This window comes from Zootoca vivipara, chromosome 2, assembly GCF_963506605.1.
Source record: "Zootoca vivipara chromosome 2, rZooViv1.1, whole genome shotgun sequence".
NCBI lineage: Eukaryota > Metazoa > Chordata > Lepidosauria > Squamata > Lacertidae > Zootoca > Zootoca vivipara.
In genome coordinates this window covers 106,783,937-106,804,957 of record NC_083277.1, presented here as the reverse complement: position 1 = coordinate 106,804,957, position 21,021 = coordinate 106,783,937, and the positions used below count along the sequence as shown (strand labels likewise).

Genomic DNA, 21,021 nt, shown 5'->3' with positions numbered 1-21,021 from the left:
GGTTCGAACAATTCAGTAGTGTTTCACTGAAATACATACTTGCTTGCTTCAAACTTGTGGTTGCATCTCTGGTCCAAAACAGGTACAGTGGTACCTTGGTTTATGAACACAATTGGTTCTGGAAGTCTGTTCATAAACTGAAGCATTCATAAACTGAAGCGAACTTTCCCTTTGAAAGTAATGGAAAGTGGATTAATCTGTTCCAGACGGGTCCGCGGAGTACTCAACCTGAAGCGTACTTAACCCGAAGCATGGGTGTAATTGGTTCCAGAAGTCTGTTCATAAACTGAAGCGTTCATAAACTGAAGCGAATTTTCCCATTGAAAGTAATGGAAAGTGGATTAATCTGTTCCAGATGGGTCCGCGGCGTTTGTAAACCGAAAATTCGTAAACCGAGGTGTTCATAAACCGAGGTTCCCCTGTATTTCTGAATGGTCAGCAAACAGATCCTCTCAATGAGGAACTGTGGTCAGGTTTGAAATCAGTGCAAATCTATGACTATGCCTAATAATAATAAATTTATTATTTATAACCCGCCCAGCCACTTTGGGCGGTCCCAACAGAATGTTAAAAACACGATCAAACATTAAAAACTTCCCTAAACAGGGCTGCCTTCAGATGTCTTCTAAAAGTCAGATAGTGGTTTATTTCCTTAACATCTCAGGGGAGGGTGTTCTACAGCGCAGGCGCCATTACCGAGAAGGCCCTCTGCCTGGTTCCCTATAACCTCACTTCTCGCAGTGAGGGAACCACCAGAAGGCCCTCAGTGCCTGGGCTGAATGATTGGGGTGGAGGCGCTCCTTCAGGAATCCAATGTCACACTATGTTGGATGTTCTGTCAGAGCAAGCTTTGCAGCTTGCCCAATGCAATGACCCCTCTCCCCCTATACAGTGTTCTGAGTGTTTGCCCAACCCCCATGTGGGGGACACATGAAGGGAACCTCATGACACAAGCAAGGAATCCTGCCTTTGATTTTGGGCACATTGGGGAGAGAAAACACCTAGGACCCAAAGCTTTTGCTTCCCTGTAGGCTGAAGGTCTATCAGTTGCTATTTTTTAAGGAAGGTATCCTTGCTTGAACATATCCTTGCACTACAAAATAGGCTTCCTTATCTTTTGGCTGGAAAGCATGATGCAACATAGAACGAGAGGCCAAACTGAAGTTCAATGTTTGTGGTCCGTGGATGATGCTATAGGATCCCTGCTACCTGGTTCCCTGTAACTCGGCTTCTCACAGCGAGGGAACAGCCAGAAGGCCTTCAGAGCTGGACCCCAGTGTCTGGGCTGAACGATGGGGTTGGAGATGCTCCTTCAGGTATACTGGGCTGAGGCTGTTTAGGGCTTTAAAGGTCAGCACCAACACTTTGAATTGTGCTCGGAAACGTACTGGGAGCCAATGTAGGTCTTTCGGGTGTTATGTGGTCTCAGCGGCCGCTCCCAGTCACCGGTCTAGCTGCCGCATCCTGGATTAGTTGTAATTTCCGGGTCACCTTCAAAGGTAGCCCCACGGAGAGCACATTGCAGTAGTCCAGCGGGAGATAACTAGAGCACTGTCAACATCGAGGGTAAGCTCATGCACCAAAGGAAGAAGCACACAAGTGCAGAGAATGCCCCCAATGAGTGAGATAGGTGCATCTCCTAGTGAGATCTGGACCAAAGACTTCCTGGTTCAGTTTAGGTGGACGCTGCAATCCTATGCAAGTTTCACTGGCATTTGCTTGACGAAGGTCCCTCTGCTTTCAATTAAGATTCCTTACGAGTGAATTAAGTTTTCAGGAGTAACGTTAACCCCATGTTCATTCCCCAGTAGAGGCAGCAGGTTTTCTTTTTAAACAGTCATCACTACGCGGTAATGATCATAAAATCAAACTTTATTGAATTTTTGCTTAATAAACATCAAGCCACACTGCAAGACAATGGCTGTGCAGCCTTGGATACATTGCAACATTACATTTGACATAGCCTTGCCTGAGATTGCAATAGGCCAATCACCAAGGCAGCCCAGTGGCAAAAAAAGAGGGGAATGCCAAAAACATTCACTCTCTTATTTTTAACCTCTGCTTCTTAAAAACAACCCACAGACCGACATGGTTCGCAATCTGAACTAGAAGAAACATTAGCTAGACTTTCGATTTTTATGTTCTGTGCTTCTATACAAGCTTCCAAGCACGCTGAAGTTATTTCCCAGCAGTGTTGCAGACAAGATAGCTTTTGTTTCATTTACTACACAGAAAAGCTGGGTGGAAAATGGTAGCTTACATACTAGATTATTATAATTGAGCCAACCATGTATCCATGTAAACACAGCCACACTGCTAGGGAAACATTGCTTTTCGGTGAAGGGTTTCCTCTGGACTGGGAAAACAACAGCGGAAAATCACATTGTATCATTGATTATCAAGGCAGAGTTGCAAAAATGAGGCTTGGCATCCTTCCACTCAAAACCAATAGGACGTAATACGTTTACATTTGGCCTGACTGGATCCATTAGTAGTATACTACTGCCTGTCTTGCCATGAGATAACACCCCCATGGTATTCCAGGCTAGGAAACAAGCCTTAACCTAAGAAGAAACAGATTACCTTTCATTTTTTATCTCAACAATCAAAAATAGTGATCAACTTTTAGCCAATGCTCAATATTTGTGCCAGGCAAAAGACTAAAAGCAGCGAGATTCCCAAAGATCATCATCTCAAAACCTATTGCACTATAATCAGAAGACTTCAGCAAAGGTCAAGGAAGATAGATCGTAATGAGAGCAGAAGGGCAGCTGGGCATTGACCAAGTCACTGTAGGAAACATCCCAAATCACACAAAGTTTGGATAAGGGGAACTGGTTCTACTGTGCCTTATATCTTGTGGGTTCTTTAAACACATGGAAAAGTGTGTCAAGAACCCGTCAGCATTCTTTAGGAAGAATACCTAAAGTAAAAACTCATTCGAGAAAGTAGTCCCCAAGGGCACTTCTACAAAAAAAAAAAAAAGCTAGTAGGCCTTATGAGAAAAAGGACATACATCCAAAATTCTCTCTATGGAGGCAGATGATGTCCTCAGATCCTACAATACACATGCATGGGTCATTAGGGGGAAATGTGGTCGCAGAGCTCCTGAACACCAAGGTTTTGCTAGACTGGAAAAGAATCATCAGATCTCTATTCCAGCAATTCTTCCACCCCTGTGGTTTTTTAGGGACCAACATTCCCTCAACAGCGGTTTGTTCTGTAGTTAGTTTCAAAGTCACACTACAGCTTAACGCCAGTGTGTTCCCCATGTCTGCCTCACACCCTACTTTGTTTTCAGCTCATTCATCCCTCTTTCCTGGCTTTCTTGAACTTCCGTGGGTTTTTTTGGAAGAGGGCCAACGATCTACTACATTTTCATAAGCTCCACAGAAGGTCTCAGCAACTTGTGCCCGATTCCTGCACTATTCTGAAGAAGAGTCGTTTGGTGCAAAAGCCCAGCTAGCAGTAAGGATGCAAAGATGAATCCCTTGAAATATTTGGAAAGGGATTCTTTCCCAACAGTGTCTTGTCACTCGATCCTTTGACTACGGGAAGAAAGCCATGGCTTGATTCTTAAACATGTGGGCCAACTTGCTGTAGCACTTTGCTGTTATCTCAGGCTGTCTCCAGAGGTCTCAACTCATGCCAAGCATCGAAGCTTCCGAGTTTTCATTTCACCTCTGCCAGAAGACCCCTGGCATGTGAGGCTTCTAAACTGGAGAGCTTCAAGGCAAGAGATTTGGTCAAAAGCATCTGTGCAAAGTGTGCGTGTTCTGGCCCTAGAAAGGCAAAACGTGTTGCCTACTAGCACACAGGACAAAACACACGTTTTCTTAAGACCTCAGCAGTGCCTCCAGCTTGTTCCTCTTTAATCAAGTGTGTTCGCAAAGTTCTCTTCAATTGCTTATGACGTGTAACTGTTGCAAAGGCACGGCAGCAGGTATCAATGAAGAAAACCTAAGGCACAGGAATGCTAAGGATGTTGATCTTAGCTTTCCAGCTTCCTCAGGTCTTTCCTAGTTTGCTGACTGGCAGATCATCACACATTAAGTCTGAAATGCCCACTAGGAGGGACCACTCAGGGACCTGTGTTAGGACATGCTAGTTCTTCACACTAGTGATCTTTTAAGTCAAAACACTATCAAAGTCTGCCCCTGGAGAACGGCATGTGTCCAACCAGAGGGATCAAAATCTCCTCCAACAGTGAAGGGCAGAAGATTCCATCTACCAGACTAGCCTGAAAGATCTTACACTTCACCCACAGCCTCAAAAATCAGGAAAAAATGCCGCAGCTAAGATTTTCAAGGACCAGGATGAGAAATGAAGTGCTTTATTCCAGGCGGTCAATGTCATAGAGGGTGTTAAGCATGGACTGCTGCTTGTTCTAAAGGAAGCCATTCCCCTTCAGCAAGGGTCTTTGACCAGGAAGTGCAACCATAACACGAGCACTTCCTGCCCAACCTTCCTGTCCTGGCATGCTGAATATGGTTCAAAGCCTCCAACAGCATCTTGCTCCTTAAGTTCCCATGACTGCAAAGAAACGAATTGAGCTAAGAGGGGCTTAGCTGCATCTTCATGGATGCTCCAAGCAATTGAAAAAAAGGGGGGGTCCTTTTGTAACATCACAGGTTTGCCGAGACTGTTTTGCGTCCCTCCTCCATGCAGCAATACCAAACTTATTGGCCCTGCTCTTCTTGAATAACAAACGAGCAATATCGGATACAACAGTGTTTCCCAACCTTGTGCCTCCAGATGTTTTCCGACTACAATTCCCATCATTCCTGACCACTGGTCTTGCTAGCTAGGGATGATGGGAGTTGTAGTCCAAAAACATCTGGAGGCACAAGGTTGGAAAACACTGGGATACAAGAATGCCCAACCGTCTCCACAGTCCTGCCCTGTTCTCATTGATCAAAATGCGACTCCCAATGCAAGTTACTGCCTAAGCATCACCACAGGCTATTTCAAAGAGAAATCTGTTTGAAGCCTGATCTGCCTGAGACAGCGCCATTGGGCATGCGCAAGTGTGCACCTCCAGGGATCTGTTGCCAGTGCCCATACGGCAAGAACTGAATTCTTCCGGGACACAGCAGTGAGGATACACAGCGGGCACCTTAGATATCCTTTGCTCGGAACTCCTGGCAGCGCGTTAGGGATGGCGGCAGAAGCAAAGCCAGCATCTGCTCAGACATGCCCCAGACTTGCATTGTACAACATGTTCCAGGAGTTCCGTGTGCCTGACGAATACAGTCCATTGAAAGCTCAACAGGAAAACACCTCTGAAAGTTTCCTAAGGACACTCTCAGAGAGGCTTCTGCAAGACAATGTTCTTAGTGGACTGTGGCTTTCATTTAGCAGCCCTCAGATTCCCAGAAAGCAAGGTCCAAGTTTCAAAAGGGTGAACTTTTGCTTTGAAGCCAAGGATTGTGAGAGAGAGAAAAGGAAAGAGAGAGAGAGAGAGAGAGAGAGAGAGAGGAGTTAACATACAGACAGGCCCTATACGAGCAAAGCAAATGGTGGCAGTTCCGTTCTTCACTTCAGCTGGCAGAGCGAGATAGTGGCCCCGCTGGAGAACACCCAGAACGCGGGATAGAGAGCTTCCGTGAACTGTGCCCGGAACTTGTAGAGGAGGATGAGTTTCTCGCAAACGCCGAAGAAAATGACGAAGCCACCGTCGTAATTCAGCAAAACGCCAATCTTCTTCAGCTTGGTGTTGGGCAGGCACTTCTCGACGTCATTGTGCCAGGCTGAGATCCTGGAGTTGAACCACTCGATGCACCACGAGCTGCTGTTACGCCCCAGGCGGCTCTCCGCCCCCTGCCTTGCCATGCTCCCGTAGCAGACGCCGACCCCGCAGAAAGTGTTGTGCTCCAGCTCCACTTCCCAGTAATGGATGCCTCGCTTGAAACACTGGAAGGCCACCACCTGGGAGCAGTAGGTGAAGCGCTGAGGGTGCTGGGCGTAATTCTGGGGGGTTTCCGACACGGATATCTTGGTGTTCCTCTCAGAGAGCAGCACTTTTTTGTGGGCGGTGTTGAAATCCAGAGTGAATTTTGTCGCAACTGCGGAGAAGTTCAGGGGAGAAGTGAGAAGAACAACCACTTGATGTTTTACAGAGCAAGAGGGGGAAGTTGGAAAGGGCGGGGAAGAAGAGCAGGATAATCTTTGCTATTTAGAGAATTTCATTTATAGAAAGATAGAGTGAGGAAAAAAGAAAGAACAAAGTGTGTGAGAACGCCGGGGGGGGGGGGGGAGAGTAATACTGTTACATTGCCATACATTAAAACACGAGTGACCAAAATTGTGGAAACCTTTTGGAAAAAGTGTGTAACACCACTTTTTTGTGGAGTAATACCATAAAATTGGGACGCAGGTGGCGCTGTGGGTTAAACCACTGAGCCTAGGGCTTGCTGATCAAAAGGTCGGCAGTTCGAATCCCTGCGACGGGGTGAGCTCCCATTGCTCGGTCCCTGCTCCTGCCAAACTAGCAGTTCGAAAGCACGTCAAAGTGCAAGTAGATAAATAGGTACTGCTCCGGGGGGAAGGTAAATGGCGTTTCCGTGCGCTGCTCTGGTTCGCCGGAAGCGGCTTTGTCATGCTGGCCACATGACCCGGAAGCTGTATGCCGGCTCCCTCGGCCAATAAAGCGAGATGAGCACTGCAACCCCAGAGACAGTCACGACTGGACCTAACGGTCAGGGGTCCCTTTACCTTTACCATAAAATTATACAGTGGTATCTCAGGTTACAAACACTTCAGGTCACAAACTCCGCTAACCTGGAAGAAGTATCTTGGGTTGAGAACTTTGCCCCAGGATGAGAACGGAAATTGTGCGCCGGCGGCGATTTTGGGTTAAGAACGGACCTCTGGAACAAATTAAGTTCGTAACCCGAGGTACCACTATATATCAATGGAAAGATAATTTTATGAAGAATGTACTGCAGCAAGGTTTGTTCAATTATCTGTATTCTATATAACGTCATAGCCAAATAACCAGAAAAAGGAACCTACTGCTTAGGGTGATATGCAGTAGCTTTCTTTCATTTGAATGTAGCCAATGAGCATGAGTGTTTAGAGAGCCAATCATGTGTTGTGAGCCATCAAACCTCGGAAAGACACTTTCCCCAAAAGGTTTCCACAATTTTGGCCACTAGTGTATACTTAAAAAAAAAATACATTGGACCCTTCCTGTCCAACACAATGTGACAGAATGTTGAGAGCGTGGTGGAATTCTGGGAACTGAACTTGCGTACATGGAATCAGGTGACTTACATTCCAAAAGCTCCTCTCGGGATTTAGATAAGAAGCTTTCCAGAGTTATCGATGGATTCGCTGCTTGAGGCCTGCTAGAACTTCGTGCTCTCTGGTTGGGACTTTGTGCTGGGGAGGGGGGGAAGGGAGGGAAATGGAGTAATGTGATTATTATTATTTATTTTACAATACACACATTCCAAACAACCGTCACCAAAACAAGGCATCTTAATTCCTGCAAGGTTTTATTCAACTCGACAACACAGGTCGCACAAACAGGAGCTTGCAGCCAAATTCTAGCCACATTCATTCAAAAGTTAAGTCTCCTCGATTCTGAAAGGTCTTTTCGCCATACATCTGGTCTTAAGATTGTTGAACTGAAAAGCAAGAAACTTTGGTAATTTAAGAGAAGTTTTAAAAACATTTGATGTTTTATTGCTTTTAAAAAAAATTATTAATATTCTGTTGGGAGCCGCCTAGCATGGCTGGGGAAACCATCCAAATGGGCGGGGGTATAAATAATAAATTGTTGTTGTTGTTGTCCCAAGAGCCAGGAGCTGCTGAATACCATTTAACCCAGGTGAGGAAAAGCCCAAGGTCCTTTTTCAATCACTTAAAAAACTTCCATCCCTGGTCTTTGTGTTCAGTAACACTTCAAAGCTCCTTCCCTCCCACTCTGGGACCACTGGAGATCTAGCAAGGCATCAGAGGCATTTTAAAACATCCTTATTCTCCCTATACCTCCGAGTCTTCTAGGAGAAGGGTGGGCAGAAAGAAGGTTCAGGATTTACTGGAAGATCTCTCCTGAGTTTTGCAGTAGATCTGTTTCCTAAAATCTAGACGCTCAACATCACTGACAGGCCTCCTCAGGCCGAACCCTCTTGTCCAAGGCAAGGCAACACAGATAACTTTTAGAAGAAGAAAGCCGAGTCTTCATCTCTTTATTCTGTTTTACAAAGGAGACACCTTTGAAAATGCTTTTGGTTGGAAAGGCAATGCCCATGGTAGCATACCCAGGATGCTTTCCTAGCAAGCAATCCATGCAGACTCTCAAGTCTGCTTCACCTGACCGCTATGTGCCTCTAACACTCCCTCTGGTGGCGTGATCGCATCTGAAATGTGATTTGGTTCACAGTAACTTTAGTAGGGGTTAACATGAGAAACATTTATTCATTCGCAAGGTTTCTAACCCACCATAACAACTTTCAGCAAAACAATGATATAATTTAAAACCAATACAGTCGTACCTTGGAAGCTGAACGGAATCCGTTCCGGAAGTCCGTTCGACTTCCAAAACGTTTGGAAACCAAAGCGTAGCTTCTTCTGATTGGCCGCAGGAAGTTCCAGCTGCCAATCAGAAGCCGCGGAAGCCCCCTCGGACATTCAGGTTCCAAAAGAATGTTCAGAAACCAGAACAGTCACTTCCAGGTTTGTGGCATTTGGGAGCCAAAACATTCTAGTACCAAGGCGTTCGGGATCCAAGGTACGACTGTACAGAGTTTAGAACATAGAATTAGATTACAACCCTCAAAACTGTGGAATTCCTTCCCCACAGAAGTGCAACCGTCCTCGTTGTACAACTTTTTGTCATATGCTGAAAATGTGCCTCTTTGCCAGCTGAGATATATGTTTAGGACCTTGTTAGCTTAGAACAGGCATCCCCAAACTGCGGCCCTCCAGATGTTTTGGCCTACAACTCCCATGATCCCTAGCTAACAGGACCAGTGGTCAGGGATTATGGGAATTGTAGTTCAAAACATCTGGAGGGCCGAAGTTTGGGGATGCCTGGCTTAGAACCACATAAACAGAAGAAGAGTTTGGATTTGATATCCCGCTTTATCACTACCTAAGGAGTCTCAAAGCAGCTAACATTCTCCTTTCCCTTCCTCCCCCACAACAAACACTCTGTGAGGTGAGTGGGGCTGAGAGACTTCAAAGAAGTGTGACTAGCCCAAGGTCACCCAGCAGCTGCATGTGGAGGAGCGGGGACGCAAACCCGGTTCCCCAGATTACGAGTCTACCGCTCTTAACCACTACACCACACTGGCTCTCAACAGGATGGTGGCAGGGATACTTTATGGATAGGGCCACGAGCCAAGCTGCCCCACACGTCTGGGTAGGTGCATGCAGAGCACTCTTATGACACCAGGCTCAAAAGAGGTCGGTTATTCCTCAAATGTTAAGCAATGCAATTTTTGCAAGAGTGAACTTACAGCGTTTAGCAGGTCGCCTTCTCTGCTCTGAAAGAAAAGAGAAATGAAACAGTATATTACTGGTTGTGGTTACTAGGGAATGTAACCACATATATTTTTTAAACAATATATTTTTTAAACAATATATTTTTTAAACAAGCAACTTCAGCGTATGCTAAGAATGGAGCACCTGTGCCTAGCAACTAGAGGTTTGCCATCTGGAGGATTCACTGAAACTTATTTTCATTCAAGAGTTGAATTTATCTAGCTGCAAAGTCTAGTCTACCTCTGACATCTCATTCTGCAGCAGATGTAAGGCAGGCCCCAAACAATTCAAATCGTTTTCTTTTAAACTCTAAAATGCAAACTTCCTCCTTGTTCTTTTAGCTGCACTCTCCATGTTTTTATTGACCCATGTTCCATTCTGCCATCTTCTTCAGTCTCTCCTGGTTATCTAAGTTTATCTGCCTTTGATCATCCATTTTTATACATTTTTTTAAAAAAGAAAAACCTCTTCAAACTTCGCACTTGTTATAAGCTACCATCTTGTGGGTGGTATTCTTCAAAAGAAATACCAGTGAACTTGTGACTTGATTCTGGTGGTTTGGCTAATAACAGGTTGGGGGACGACAACTGGGCAGGTGTCCCGCCAACAACACAGGAAGCCAAGAACAAAGACAAGCACAACAGAAAGGAAAAGGGGGTGATGCAACATGACACCCATTGCTGATGCTCGCAAAGGACTCGTGCACAGAGAGGTTTTTAACGTCTGATGTTTTACAGTGTGTGGCGAGCCTATTTAGGAAGAAGGTTGAGCAAGTAAGGGGTTAGGTTTTGGAACCTTAGAACCCTCAGGGGCAGGTTCCGTCATGGTATAAAAAACCCTCCCTAGTGGCAGTTAGGGCTGTTGGAGTCGGAGAATTGTGGAAGGGAAGGTGGAGGTGTTGGTTAGAGAGAGAGCGCTGTGGAAGATTAGTCAGATAGTTAGGTGGATTATTGGTGGGAAGGAACAGACAGGATAGCAGATCAATGTGAAACTTGTTGCGTTGTTTAATTAGAGGTTTTAGTGGTACAGGCCGGTAAATAATTTAGCGGATATAGGCCGGTATAGGCTAACAGTTATAAGTTTATTTACGATATTATTCATTCAGTAACCGCACGCTTCTGTACAAACAAATAAACCAAACTTGTTTCTTAAAGAACATCCTGGTCTGTGTTATCTAAAGATAGTAGCAAGTATCCAGCTGGCAGCCTGAGGGAAACTGCAGCCGCGGATACAAAGGGTCATTGGTGCAGTATCAATCAATCGTAAACAGGGTGGATAAATATCAATGATTTTTTTTAAAAAAATTAAAAATCGGATTTTTAAAAAATTTAAATCGGATTTTTTAAAATAAAATGCTTTTTGAGGAAAATATATTACCATACAAAGGTTATTCCATCATGAAATAAAGATTAGATTTTTAATTATGTAGAATAAGGTTGTATATGTTTAATTTTTGGGGTAAATAAATTCCATTAATCCATTCACAATGTCATGCTCTTCCAGAGGTTTTTGTAAGATTATTGGGCAGTTTCTCTGCCTGCAAGATATTATCACAGATGCTTGGTGTACTTTTGCAGTTCTCAAAACTGAATTTGACTCAACAGAGATCACATGCCTCTTCTTCACAGCAAAAATGTTATAACATGAACAGAGTTGAGAAAAAGACCTTAATCCTATTGTTCTATAAACCTATGAATACAGAATCAACCCCTTCAGTGCTAAGTTTCAAGAAGTTCAGTGAATAGAATAGAAACAATATTTTTCTGATTGTTTGGAGTGGACAGTATTTAAGTTTTTCATGTGTAGGCTGGGCTGACAGTCTAAGTTTCTTAAAATATATATATATTGTTTTTGTTTAGCCAAATTAGTTAACAAACATGGATGTTTGTTTAAGCAAATAACATATGCTGTAATGTTATTGTTTCAGTTGAATAAATCTATTTAAATTGTTATTATTAAGGTAATGATTATTTTTCTCCCTCCTAAGTACAACAGAAAAGTTGTCCAAATACAGTATGAATGATTAACCTATTAAACTGGGGATAAAAAAACTAATATGAAAAGTTGTTATTCTAAAAATCTTCATCTACCAGCATATTAAAGTTATACCAGCAAGAATTAGTCTTTATGTAGAAAACTATGATTTAAATCAAGCCTTACTGACTAGTGATTTAAATCGTGATTTAAATCAGTTTGATTTAAATCAAATCCACCCTGATCGTAAAACATCCAGTGGTGCTGTACAGGTCCAGGCAGGACCGTGACACAGTGGTACCTCGGGTTAAGAACTTAATTCTTTCCAGAGGTCCGTTCTTAACCTTAAACTGTTCTTAACCTGAGGTACCACCTTAGCTGCCTCTGCCACGCGATTTCTGTTCCCATCCTGAAGCGAAGTTCTTAACCTGAGGTACTATTTCTGGGTTATCCGAGTCTGTAAGCTGAAGCATCTGTAACCTGAAGTGTCTGTAACCCGAGGTACCACTGTATTGTGTTTTAACATTCTGTTGGGAGCCACCCAGAGTGGCTGGGACAACCCAGTCAGATGGTGGCATATAAATAAATAAATAAATATTATATATAGTAATAAATTATTATTATTATTATTATTATTATTATTATTATTATTATTACTATTAGACACCTGAAGGCAGCCAAGTTTTAAAATGACTGATGTTTTAATGTATTTTTAATCTCCTGTTGGAAGCCGCCCAGAGTAGCTGGGGAAACCCAGCCAGATGGGCGGGGTATAAGTAATAACTTATAAATTATTGTTATTACAGCCTTGTTTTTAATCAGAAAAGAAGTGGCAGAGCTACACAGCAGGCACGCACCTCATTTTGGGAAGAATCTCCCTTCTTAAAAGCAAGCAGAATTGGGGAAGTGATTGCATGCAATTCAACAGTATCATCGTGGAAAAATGGGCGGGGAAATCAATCTCCAGAAACATTACGCCTTATTTACTGCAGTAACCAGGTATGAATTTGCAATAGGAATTTCCTATTACGCTTTCTTCCTGAACAAACATAATGGGTGGAGGCAGCGAATGTCAAACAAAGGGCACAGCCCAGGTCATCACCTGGCAAACAAGGCCTGCTGCACACAAGGAAACAACGGAGCCACAATCACCTTTGGACTTTGGCAGCCCAAACGCCTGTTTACAGTTTCCATAGTGCCATCAGGTATGCAGAACAGCACAAGAGACACTGCCGGTGCCAAGGAGCTTATATTTATAACAGCGCCGCCTAGAGGAAACTACGGAGAAGAGAGGAAGCTGTAACATAAGAGCAGGCATCCCCAAACTGCGGCCCTCCACATGTTTTGGCCTACAACTCCCATGATCCCTAGCTAACAGGACCAGTGGTCAGGGATGATGGGAATTGTAGTCCAAAACATCTGGAGGGCCAAAGTTTGGGGATGCCTGCATAAGAGGGTCTCTTGACGAAAAATTCATCGAGGACTTGAGATGTATTTAGAGACTTCCCTACAGTGAGAAAAAAAGACGCGACTAGGGTTTGAAATACAGTGGTACCTTGGTTTTCGAACAGAATGCGTTCCGGAGCAGTTTGAAAACCAAAGCGCGGCTTCCGATTGGCTGCAGGAGCGTCCTCCAGCCAATCGGAAGCCACAGAAGCCGCACTCAGACACTCGGCTTCCAAAAATTGTTTGAAAACCAGAATGCTCACTTCCAGGTTTCGATCGTTCGGGAGCCGATCTGATAGGGAGCCAAGGCGTTCGGCTTCCAAGGTATGACTGTATGAATTATTAAGGTAAGTAGGTTAAAATGGATGTCTTGAATTCTATAGATGAAATGCACAGCATTTAAGGGTAAATAATATAAAAATTGTAGAAAGGGAAGATGGGAAATCAATGGGCAAAGAAGCATGTGGTTTATGTTAAAATTTGTAAAGTTTTTTTTTGTGAAAAATCAGTAAGATTTTTTTTAGAAATAACATGGAGGGTCTCAAGCACTATTGCTTGGACAGGGAGGGTATGGCCTATTCATATCTAGGGACATTTCCAGAGTTAGGCTTGCAACAAACAGGCTTTAAAGTGTGCAGGCCACCGTTATCTTAGAATCCTAAATCTGCATTTTTATATGTGTTGGAAGCCGCCCAGAGTGGCTGGGGCAACCCAGCCAGATGAGTGGGGTATTATTTATTATTATTATTATTATTATTATTATTATTATTATTATTATTATTATTATTATTATTATTTCCAGAGTATTTTTTGTTCTGCCTTTCCCCCAAGGAGCTCAAGGTGGCATACACAAATCTCTCCCATTTTATCCTGCCCGAGGTTATTCTATGAACTTCATGGCAGAGTGAGGCTTTGAATTTGGCTCCTTCTAGTCCAATGTTCTAACTGCTACGCCACAGTGTCTCTCTTTGGGAAGGCCAACTGTCTGCCCCAAAGCAATAAATACCCACCTTCCCAAAGATTAGCAACTTAGGCTGCGTAAACACCATATAGCACCAAGAAAGCTTGGGAGGAGCCCCTGGCTTTCTTTAACCTCTTATCTCAAGAGCTCTGCTTGCTCACACAAGAAGATGGGGGGGGGGAGAAGACTCTGGAAATTATCGATAATAATTTGTGTCCTCAACACTCACTAGTGTCCGCAGCAGCTGCATCCTCTTCTGCCTTCTTCTCCTGTGAAGATGCTGATGGGGGCTCGTCTCTCTTTGCTGCTCCTTTAAAAAAGAAAACATTTAGAAGGGTGGTGTGATATTAGACTTCTGCAGCAAGTAAGAATCCTGCTGCATATCTTAAAAGACAGCCAGGCAAAAGGAGGAACGGGCATGCACATGACTGGAAGCGGTGCGTGTGTCGTAGGACCTTCCACCCACTTAGCAACCAAGGCTGGAGTTAAGACGCATATTTGCTACTGCAAAAAGAATTTAGAAAGCAGCGAGGGTCACGTGCATTTTTACTTACTGGCTGCAGCAATTTTCGCCCCTGGCTGCACAAAAGGCTTTGGTTTCCATTGTGCGGCTCCTGAAAGTAAAGCATACGCAAGCATGTACAGACATGCACAGCTTCTCACGATGTGCTTTGCCCTGGTTCCCGCCCCCCCCCCCCCCGCGAACAACGCCACAGGTGCACACATCTGGTGGTATGGTTTGGATCTGTCACCAAAAGTTACTTTGGCAAACAGTTCCAAATTTGCTCCTTGGCGATGCGCCGAAAAGAATTGTTTCTGGTGGGCAGATAGCTCAGTTGGTTACAATAAGCTACCCAAGATCGCCACAGCAATGGGGGACAATGTTTATAAACCCATTTTACAGACAGAGAGGTGTGAGGCCAAGAGACTGGACCAAGGGATTCAAATAGTGTTCGAAATTCACCAGGCGCATTTTGCACCTGGCTATCGGCCACATGTAACCAAGGGAAGATGCCCAGGCGCCGGGATGGCGTCTGATGGCTCCCCCACCTGAAGGTGCAGGCCTGGAGCTCCTTGGATCGTGACTGTTTTCAAACACTAGCAACACATCCTGTAGAATTCTGTCCATTACATTTTATCTGCGCAATCAGAATGAATTTCGGGAACCACAAAAAGTTGTATTGAAAAATACGACTTTTGAGACGGCTGTCCCCAAAAGATATCTGTGTTTCTAACCTAGGTCTCCTCACTCCAAGTCAGTTACTATACAGAATTTACAAATCAATCATGCTCCCACCATCACCCATACTCACATTAATACGTAATGGGTAATCAACAAAAACATGGTTTTCTGTTGTTATAAGCAGTAGTTCGAGAGACCCTGGACCTGTGATTCCCATAATTTATACCAAAACCATTTAGACTTTAAAACTTTAATACAGTGTGCATACAATAAGCAAAAGACAGATGCTAGTGAACAAGAAACAGACCACACACCTTCTTTTTTCATCTCCTGGGGTTGAGACAAGAACTGCTTCACGTTTTCTTTGAGGCCAAAGGCTTTTTGATAAACGGTGTGTATTAAGTTTTGATCCAATTCTAGTTTAGGTATGAAGACATCTTTGATGGGTAACTGCCGGAGTTTTGCTGCCTTCTGAAATAAAAGCAGATGATCTTGTGAGGATTTATGCTCTTGCACACTGTCACATCCCCTTCCTGTCTGGACGCGGGTGGTGCTGTGGTCTAAACCACCGAGCCTCTTGGGCTTGCTGATCAGAAGGTCGGAGGTTCGAATCCCCGCCAACCAAGCAGTTCGAAAGCACGCCAGTGCAAGTAGATAAATAGGTACTGCTGTGGCAGTAAGGTAAACGGCATCCAACCTAAATCCGACGCTGGTTCAGGGAAACAGAGGTTTACCTTTAAGAATGTAATGTCGTCATCCTCTGTTAAGGTCACTTCAATCTGGTCTCTCGCTCCCTGGATTTCCGTTTTCTTCTTACCCAAGACTTTATAGACATATTCGTATTTATCACGGACTCTTTTCTCCTCCGCTAGGACTGTCTTCACAGCTTCTTTTTCTTCCTCTTCAATTAAAGCAATAATTTCCAGGAATTCTGCCTTCAGCAAGTCCAACTTCCGATTAGCTGTATCCTGAAGAGACCCAAAAAGAAGAAAAGCATTTGGAAAGAAAGAGTTCAGAAAGTGAAATGAGAACTCTACATGATCAGTACTGAATAAAAATAAAAAAAAATTCCTTCAGTAGCACCTTAAAGACCAACTAAGTTTATATTTTGGTATGAGCTTTCGTGTGCATGCACACTTCTTCAGATACATTTTATTATTATTATTATTATTTTGCTTCGACTCAGACCAACACGGCTACCTACCTGTAACTAGTACTGAATAAGTCGTTTACAGTCGTCAACAGCTATCAGTCAGTCAACCACCCATTTCCACCACCCTTCTGAGTGATACCCCTCCCCACCTTTTCTCTACATATAAGCGTCTGGGGACTCCTATTTCAGTGTATCCGAAGAAGTGTGCATGCACATGAAAGCTCATACCAAAGTAAAAAACTTAGTTGGTCTTCAAGGTGCTGCTGGAAGGATTTTTTTCATTTTGTTTCGAGTACTGAATAAGCTTAACGCTGTCAGATTTTCATATAACAAAAAGGTGAGGGATCACGAAGAAGGAAGCTGGAACCTCAAGCGAATGTTGAACACAGCTTTCTGAAATGTTTTAGTTCTATAAATCATTTAATGTGTCAACACAAATAGAAGTTATTAATATTGCAGCTGTTGTATAAGGGATTATTTTGACCGGAATGGAATTGAAATTAATAAGATTTTGGAACGCAGAAATAAAAGAAAATAAACCATCAATTCTAGCATGCGGGAGGCCACGTAAATTATATAATTTGGTATCTGAACAATTGGTATTAGTAACTGTGTTATAATTTGGTCTTGTTATAATGAGGCTATTATTGGATTGAAATTGAAAATTAATAAAAACTATTTAAAAATGAAATGTTTTATTCACTAAGACCTTAGCATGCATTTTAAAATAGGCACTTTTTTAAAAAAATAGATTTAATAAACTGCATATTCTCTTTCTACATTCCACTCAAGAGGACATGTACCTATTGGCTTGGAAGGCTTACAAAAAGGGAGAGACTTCTGAGGTAGAGAGAAATTTTGGAAATGAGAAAGAAAACTTATTTAAAAAAAAACCCAAAAGGGATTGACAAGAAACCGTGAGCTTCCAGGATGTACGAAATGTTGGGGTGTAAGTTAAGAAGGGAAATGGTAAATGAAATCAGAGGTGGAGGGTGGGGTTGTGGGGAGCGGAGAGAAAGAATGGGTCTCCTCAAATCGCCAGCAGAGTTACAGGAAGTACTAAGGCAGGCATCCCCACACTCGGCCCTCCAGATGTTTTGGAACTACAACTCCCATCATCCCTGACCACTGGTCCTGTTAGCTAGGGATCATGGGAGTTGTAGTCCCAAAGCCTCTGGAGGGCTGAGTTTGCCTATGCCTGTACTGTACTAAGGGATGAGCGGAGATGTATTGCCACAAGGTTATAAGACTGCCCCTTGCTGCACTACATAGGGATGTTTCAGGAGGAAATGAAAGAGGGATCCCTTTGCTACTCTCCAGAAGTAGCATACAACCTGCTCTACAGGTATAATAAAATGGCCACGTTTTAAATACCAAAAGGCAGCTCCCAAACCTGAGCCCTATAGGAAGACACAACAACCTTTTGTTGCATGTTGTGCCTTAAAAAGAAATAACTCTGTAAATAAGATTTGATGGGTGCAACACTGGATTGCTGAATGGTTTAGTTCATGTAAAATATGCAGGGATGTGTGGTATGCAAATTGAACCACAGAAAAAGAAGGGAAGTCATTGATTTAAGGTTGTTTAAATGAATATTCTGAAATGCAATTTAGAAAATTTAATAAAAATTATAACACACACACACAGAGAGAGAGAGAGAGTGATTTTTTTTCTGGGTGTGTGTGCAGGGATACACATACCCCTAAACATTTTGTGAATCTAAGTTTCAGATCACTGAGGGGCAGTATTTCAATATGAGTAGGAAAATGAGTCTGTTTCATCATGTTTGTGAGCCGTTTCCAGGGATAATAGATTGCCACCAGCAGTGTAAGGCTGATGTTAACCAGCTGGTCACCAGCTATCTTGACTGAGGCTCACATCCACCACCTTGGTCTTCCTTTTCAACTCAAGGCATTTGTGCTTGTGGTGCACAAATCTCCCGCCCCTCTCATCAAAACCAAGCTGTGAAAACACAAATCATTTCTTACACTGGTTTGCTTCTGCTGCACTCGCACTTGGTCCAAGGACTGCAAAGCCTTCTCGCTCAGAGCATAGAGTTCCGTTAGTCTCTGCTTCAGTTGGGACTGCAAGAGAATAAAAAGAGGATCTGCTTTAAGAGAACAGATCAGCTATTGACATCCAGAGACATCATTCCTGCTCTTGAGCAGGAAAGGGGAACCCGCTTCCCTCCAGATATTAACACACTGCAACTTCATTAATTCCTGACCAAGGCTGGGTGATATCTGGTTTTTAACTTTGTGATATATCACCAGCTAAATGTTGCAATATACTGGTACAGTGGTACCTTGGAAGTCGAATGGAATCTGTTCCGGAAGTCCGCTCGGCTTCCAAAACGTTTGGAAACTAAAGTGTGGCTTCTGATTGGCTGCAGGAAGCTCCTGCAACCAATCAGAAGCCCCGTCAGATGTGGGTTCCAAAGAACGCTTGCAAACTGGAACACTCACTTCCGGGTTTGCAGTGTTCAGAAGCCCAAACGTCCGAATGCCAAGGCGTTCCGACAACCAAGGTACAACTGTACATTGCAGGGATGTCCAACACGTAGTAGATCCCTGTGAGCTCGATCGCCGGTCCCCTTCTGGCCCCACCCCCTCTCCCTGCGCTGGCCTCTATTGTTGCAGAAGGGAAGTTTGTGGGGAAGCCAGAGTTTTGCAAGGGAGGCTTTTCTACTGCTAGCAATCGGAAGATTGGCTGTCTCAACAACTTTGAGCTGAACCCCCCCAAAAAACGGGGGTAGATCTCCACCAGATTTTTAAATTTGAAAGTAGATCACAGTGTCTCTGGAGTTGGCCACCCCTGGTATATTGCAATGTCTGAAATAACAGGGGGGAAGCTATGTAGAGGCATTGGCTGGCTTCACAGTTTCCCCCACATTGTGATTTTTGAATAGCAGGCACATGCCTCCCTCCTCCAGCAGCCCAGTTGTCTCTTCTCTTCACCCAGCATAGAAACCATAGCAGGAGAGGGGGAGGGAGCTTTTCAACTCCCTTTTCAACAGCTTCGTGAGGCTAGGATCCATAAATATGCAACAGCCATGTGCCCTTTGATCTCAGTCCCTGGAAGGCAAGGCTAGCTTGCCTAGGCATAGCCAGGGGGCAGGAGGGGCAGCTGCACCACCCCCCCAAATCAAGCAAATAAATAGAAATACTTAACTAAAAGAAGAAATTGTAGGAAGATGTTGAGCACTTGGGGTCGAAAGAAAGGAATTTAAAACAAATGTTGCTGAGACAGTTCATTCTGAATCTGCTGGACAGAGCCGGACAGAGGATGATGACCAACAGGTGTCCTGCCCTCCAACATAAATCCTGGCTATGTCCTTGGATCAAAGGGTACACAGTTTGCTTCTCTCACAGTCCTCCTTGAGCCGCTTTGCAAGGCCTCGCAAAGCAGCTCAGGGCTGTTGTTGTTCTGGTTTGGCTGAGAGCTGGGTTGGCATGTGGTGGTCTCTGTTCGCCCACTATGCCCCCTCCCCGGACGCCATGAATACATGCTCTGCTGCCGGACCATAGTGCTCTGCCCCTCCTCAACCAGCCTGCTCACTTGCCTCCGTGCCTACCAGGCGAGTGCCTAACTGCAAGGTTGCACGAGCAACATTTGCGATACGGACCAGCCTTTCCCTGGCTGCACACCTTCCAAATTTAGATGACAATCCCCGTGTCGCCCCTCTGACCATTCGCTGTGCTGGCCGGGGCTGACGGGATTTGGGAATCCAATACAGTCGTACCTTGGATCTCGAACGCCTTGGCTCCCGAGCGATCAAAGCGCGGAAGTGAGTTTTCCAGTTTGAAAACATTCTTTTGGAAGCCGAACATCGGACGGGGCTTCCGATTTGGCTGCAAGAGCTTCCTGCAGCCAATCGGAAGCTGTGCTTTGGTTTCCGAATGTTTCGGGGGGTGGGGCGAACGGACTTCTGGAACGGATTCCATTTGACTATCAAGGTACGACTGTACGCCTGGACGGCACCGGAAGCCCAGCAGACACCTATCCACAAGGCCCCGTGACCGTCTCACCTCCTTCTCCTCCTTGGCCTCTTGCAAGGGGACGGTGGCGCACGCCTTGTGCGTGACCAAGCAGAAGCAGCAGATGCAGCTGTTGTGCTCCTTGCAGTAGAAGTCCAGTAGCTTCTGGTGGGTCTGGCACTTCCGGCTCTGGAGGTCCTTCACTGGTGGGACCAGCTGGTGGCCCTTGAAGGCAGGGCTCTCCTGGTGTGGCCGCAGGTGCTCCGGGCAGAAGGAGGCCATGCAGGTGAGGCAGGTCTTGTCGGCCACCTTTTCCAGGCAACTGTCACAGGCCACGGAAGGGCGGCTGCTGCTGCTGCTGCTGGTGGTAGTGGTGGTGGCATCTCCAAGGCCCTTCTTCTTCCCGGCTGGCTCTCCTTGGGTGCTCTGGAACTGCTCCACCACCCTGCACAGGACCGTGTTTTTCTTCAGCTCGGGGCGACTGTCGAAGGAGCTCCTGCACTGCGGGCAGCAGAAGTTCCTCAGCAAGCCCGACCACGTCATCTCCAGGCATGGCAGGCAGAAGTTGTGGCCGCACGGGGTCGTCACGGGGCTCTCGAAGACGCACAGGCAGATGGAGCACGTCAGCTCCTCTTCCAAGCCCACCAGGGAAGGGGCCGAAGGCGCCCGCAGCAGCTGAGCCATGGCTGGGGCGCGCGCGACGAGCAGAGACAAAACCGAGCCCTGCCGTCCGACCCGCCCGTCGCAGCAACTGGTAGCGTTTGCAAAGTGGAAAGCGAAACTTAAAGCGACCTAGCTAACGCCTTGCCCTCTTCCAGGAAATCACGTGCCCCCC

General features: G+C 44.9%; 1 protein-coding gene across 2 annotated transcripts; it reads right to left on the bottom strand.

Annotated features, from left to right (window-relative positions):
• Positions 1–1,851: 1,851 nt before the first annotated feature.
• LOC118079567 (E3 ubiquitin/ISG15 ligase TRIM25-like) lies at positions 1,852–21,021 on the bottom strand. Of its 2 annotated transcripts, XM_060272001.1 has the most exons (9): positions 20,238–21,018; positions 18,198–18,293; positions 15,791–16,024; positions 15,371–15,527; positions 14,428–14,487; positions 14,103–14,183; positions 9,468–9,494; positions 7,276–7,383; positions 1,852–6,065 (listed from the first exon to the last, which is right to left on the bottom strand). In XM_060272001.1, the coding sequence occupies exons 1-9, from the start codon at positions 20,868–20,870 to the stop codon at positions 5,536–5,538; spliced, it is 1,926 nt and encodes a 641-aa protein (XP_060127984.1). In that variant the 5' UTR covers positions 20,871–21,018; the 3' UTR covers positions 1,852–5,535. The 2 variants fall into 2 exon arrangements, with proteins under 2 accessions (XP_060127984.1, XP_060127985.1); XM_060272002.1 differs by lacking the exon at positions 14,428–14,487 and having other exon boundaries at positions 20,238–21,021.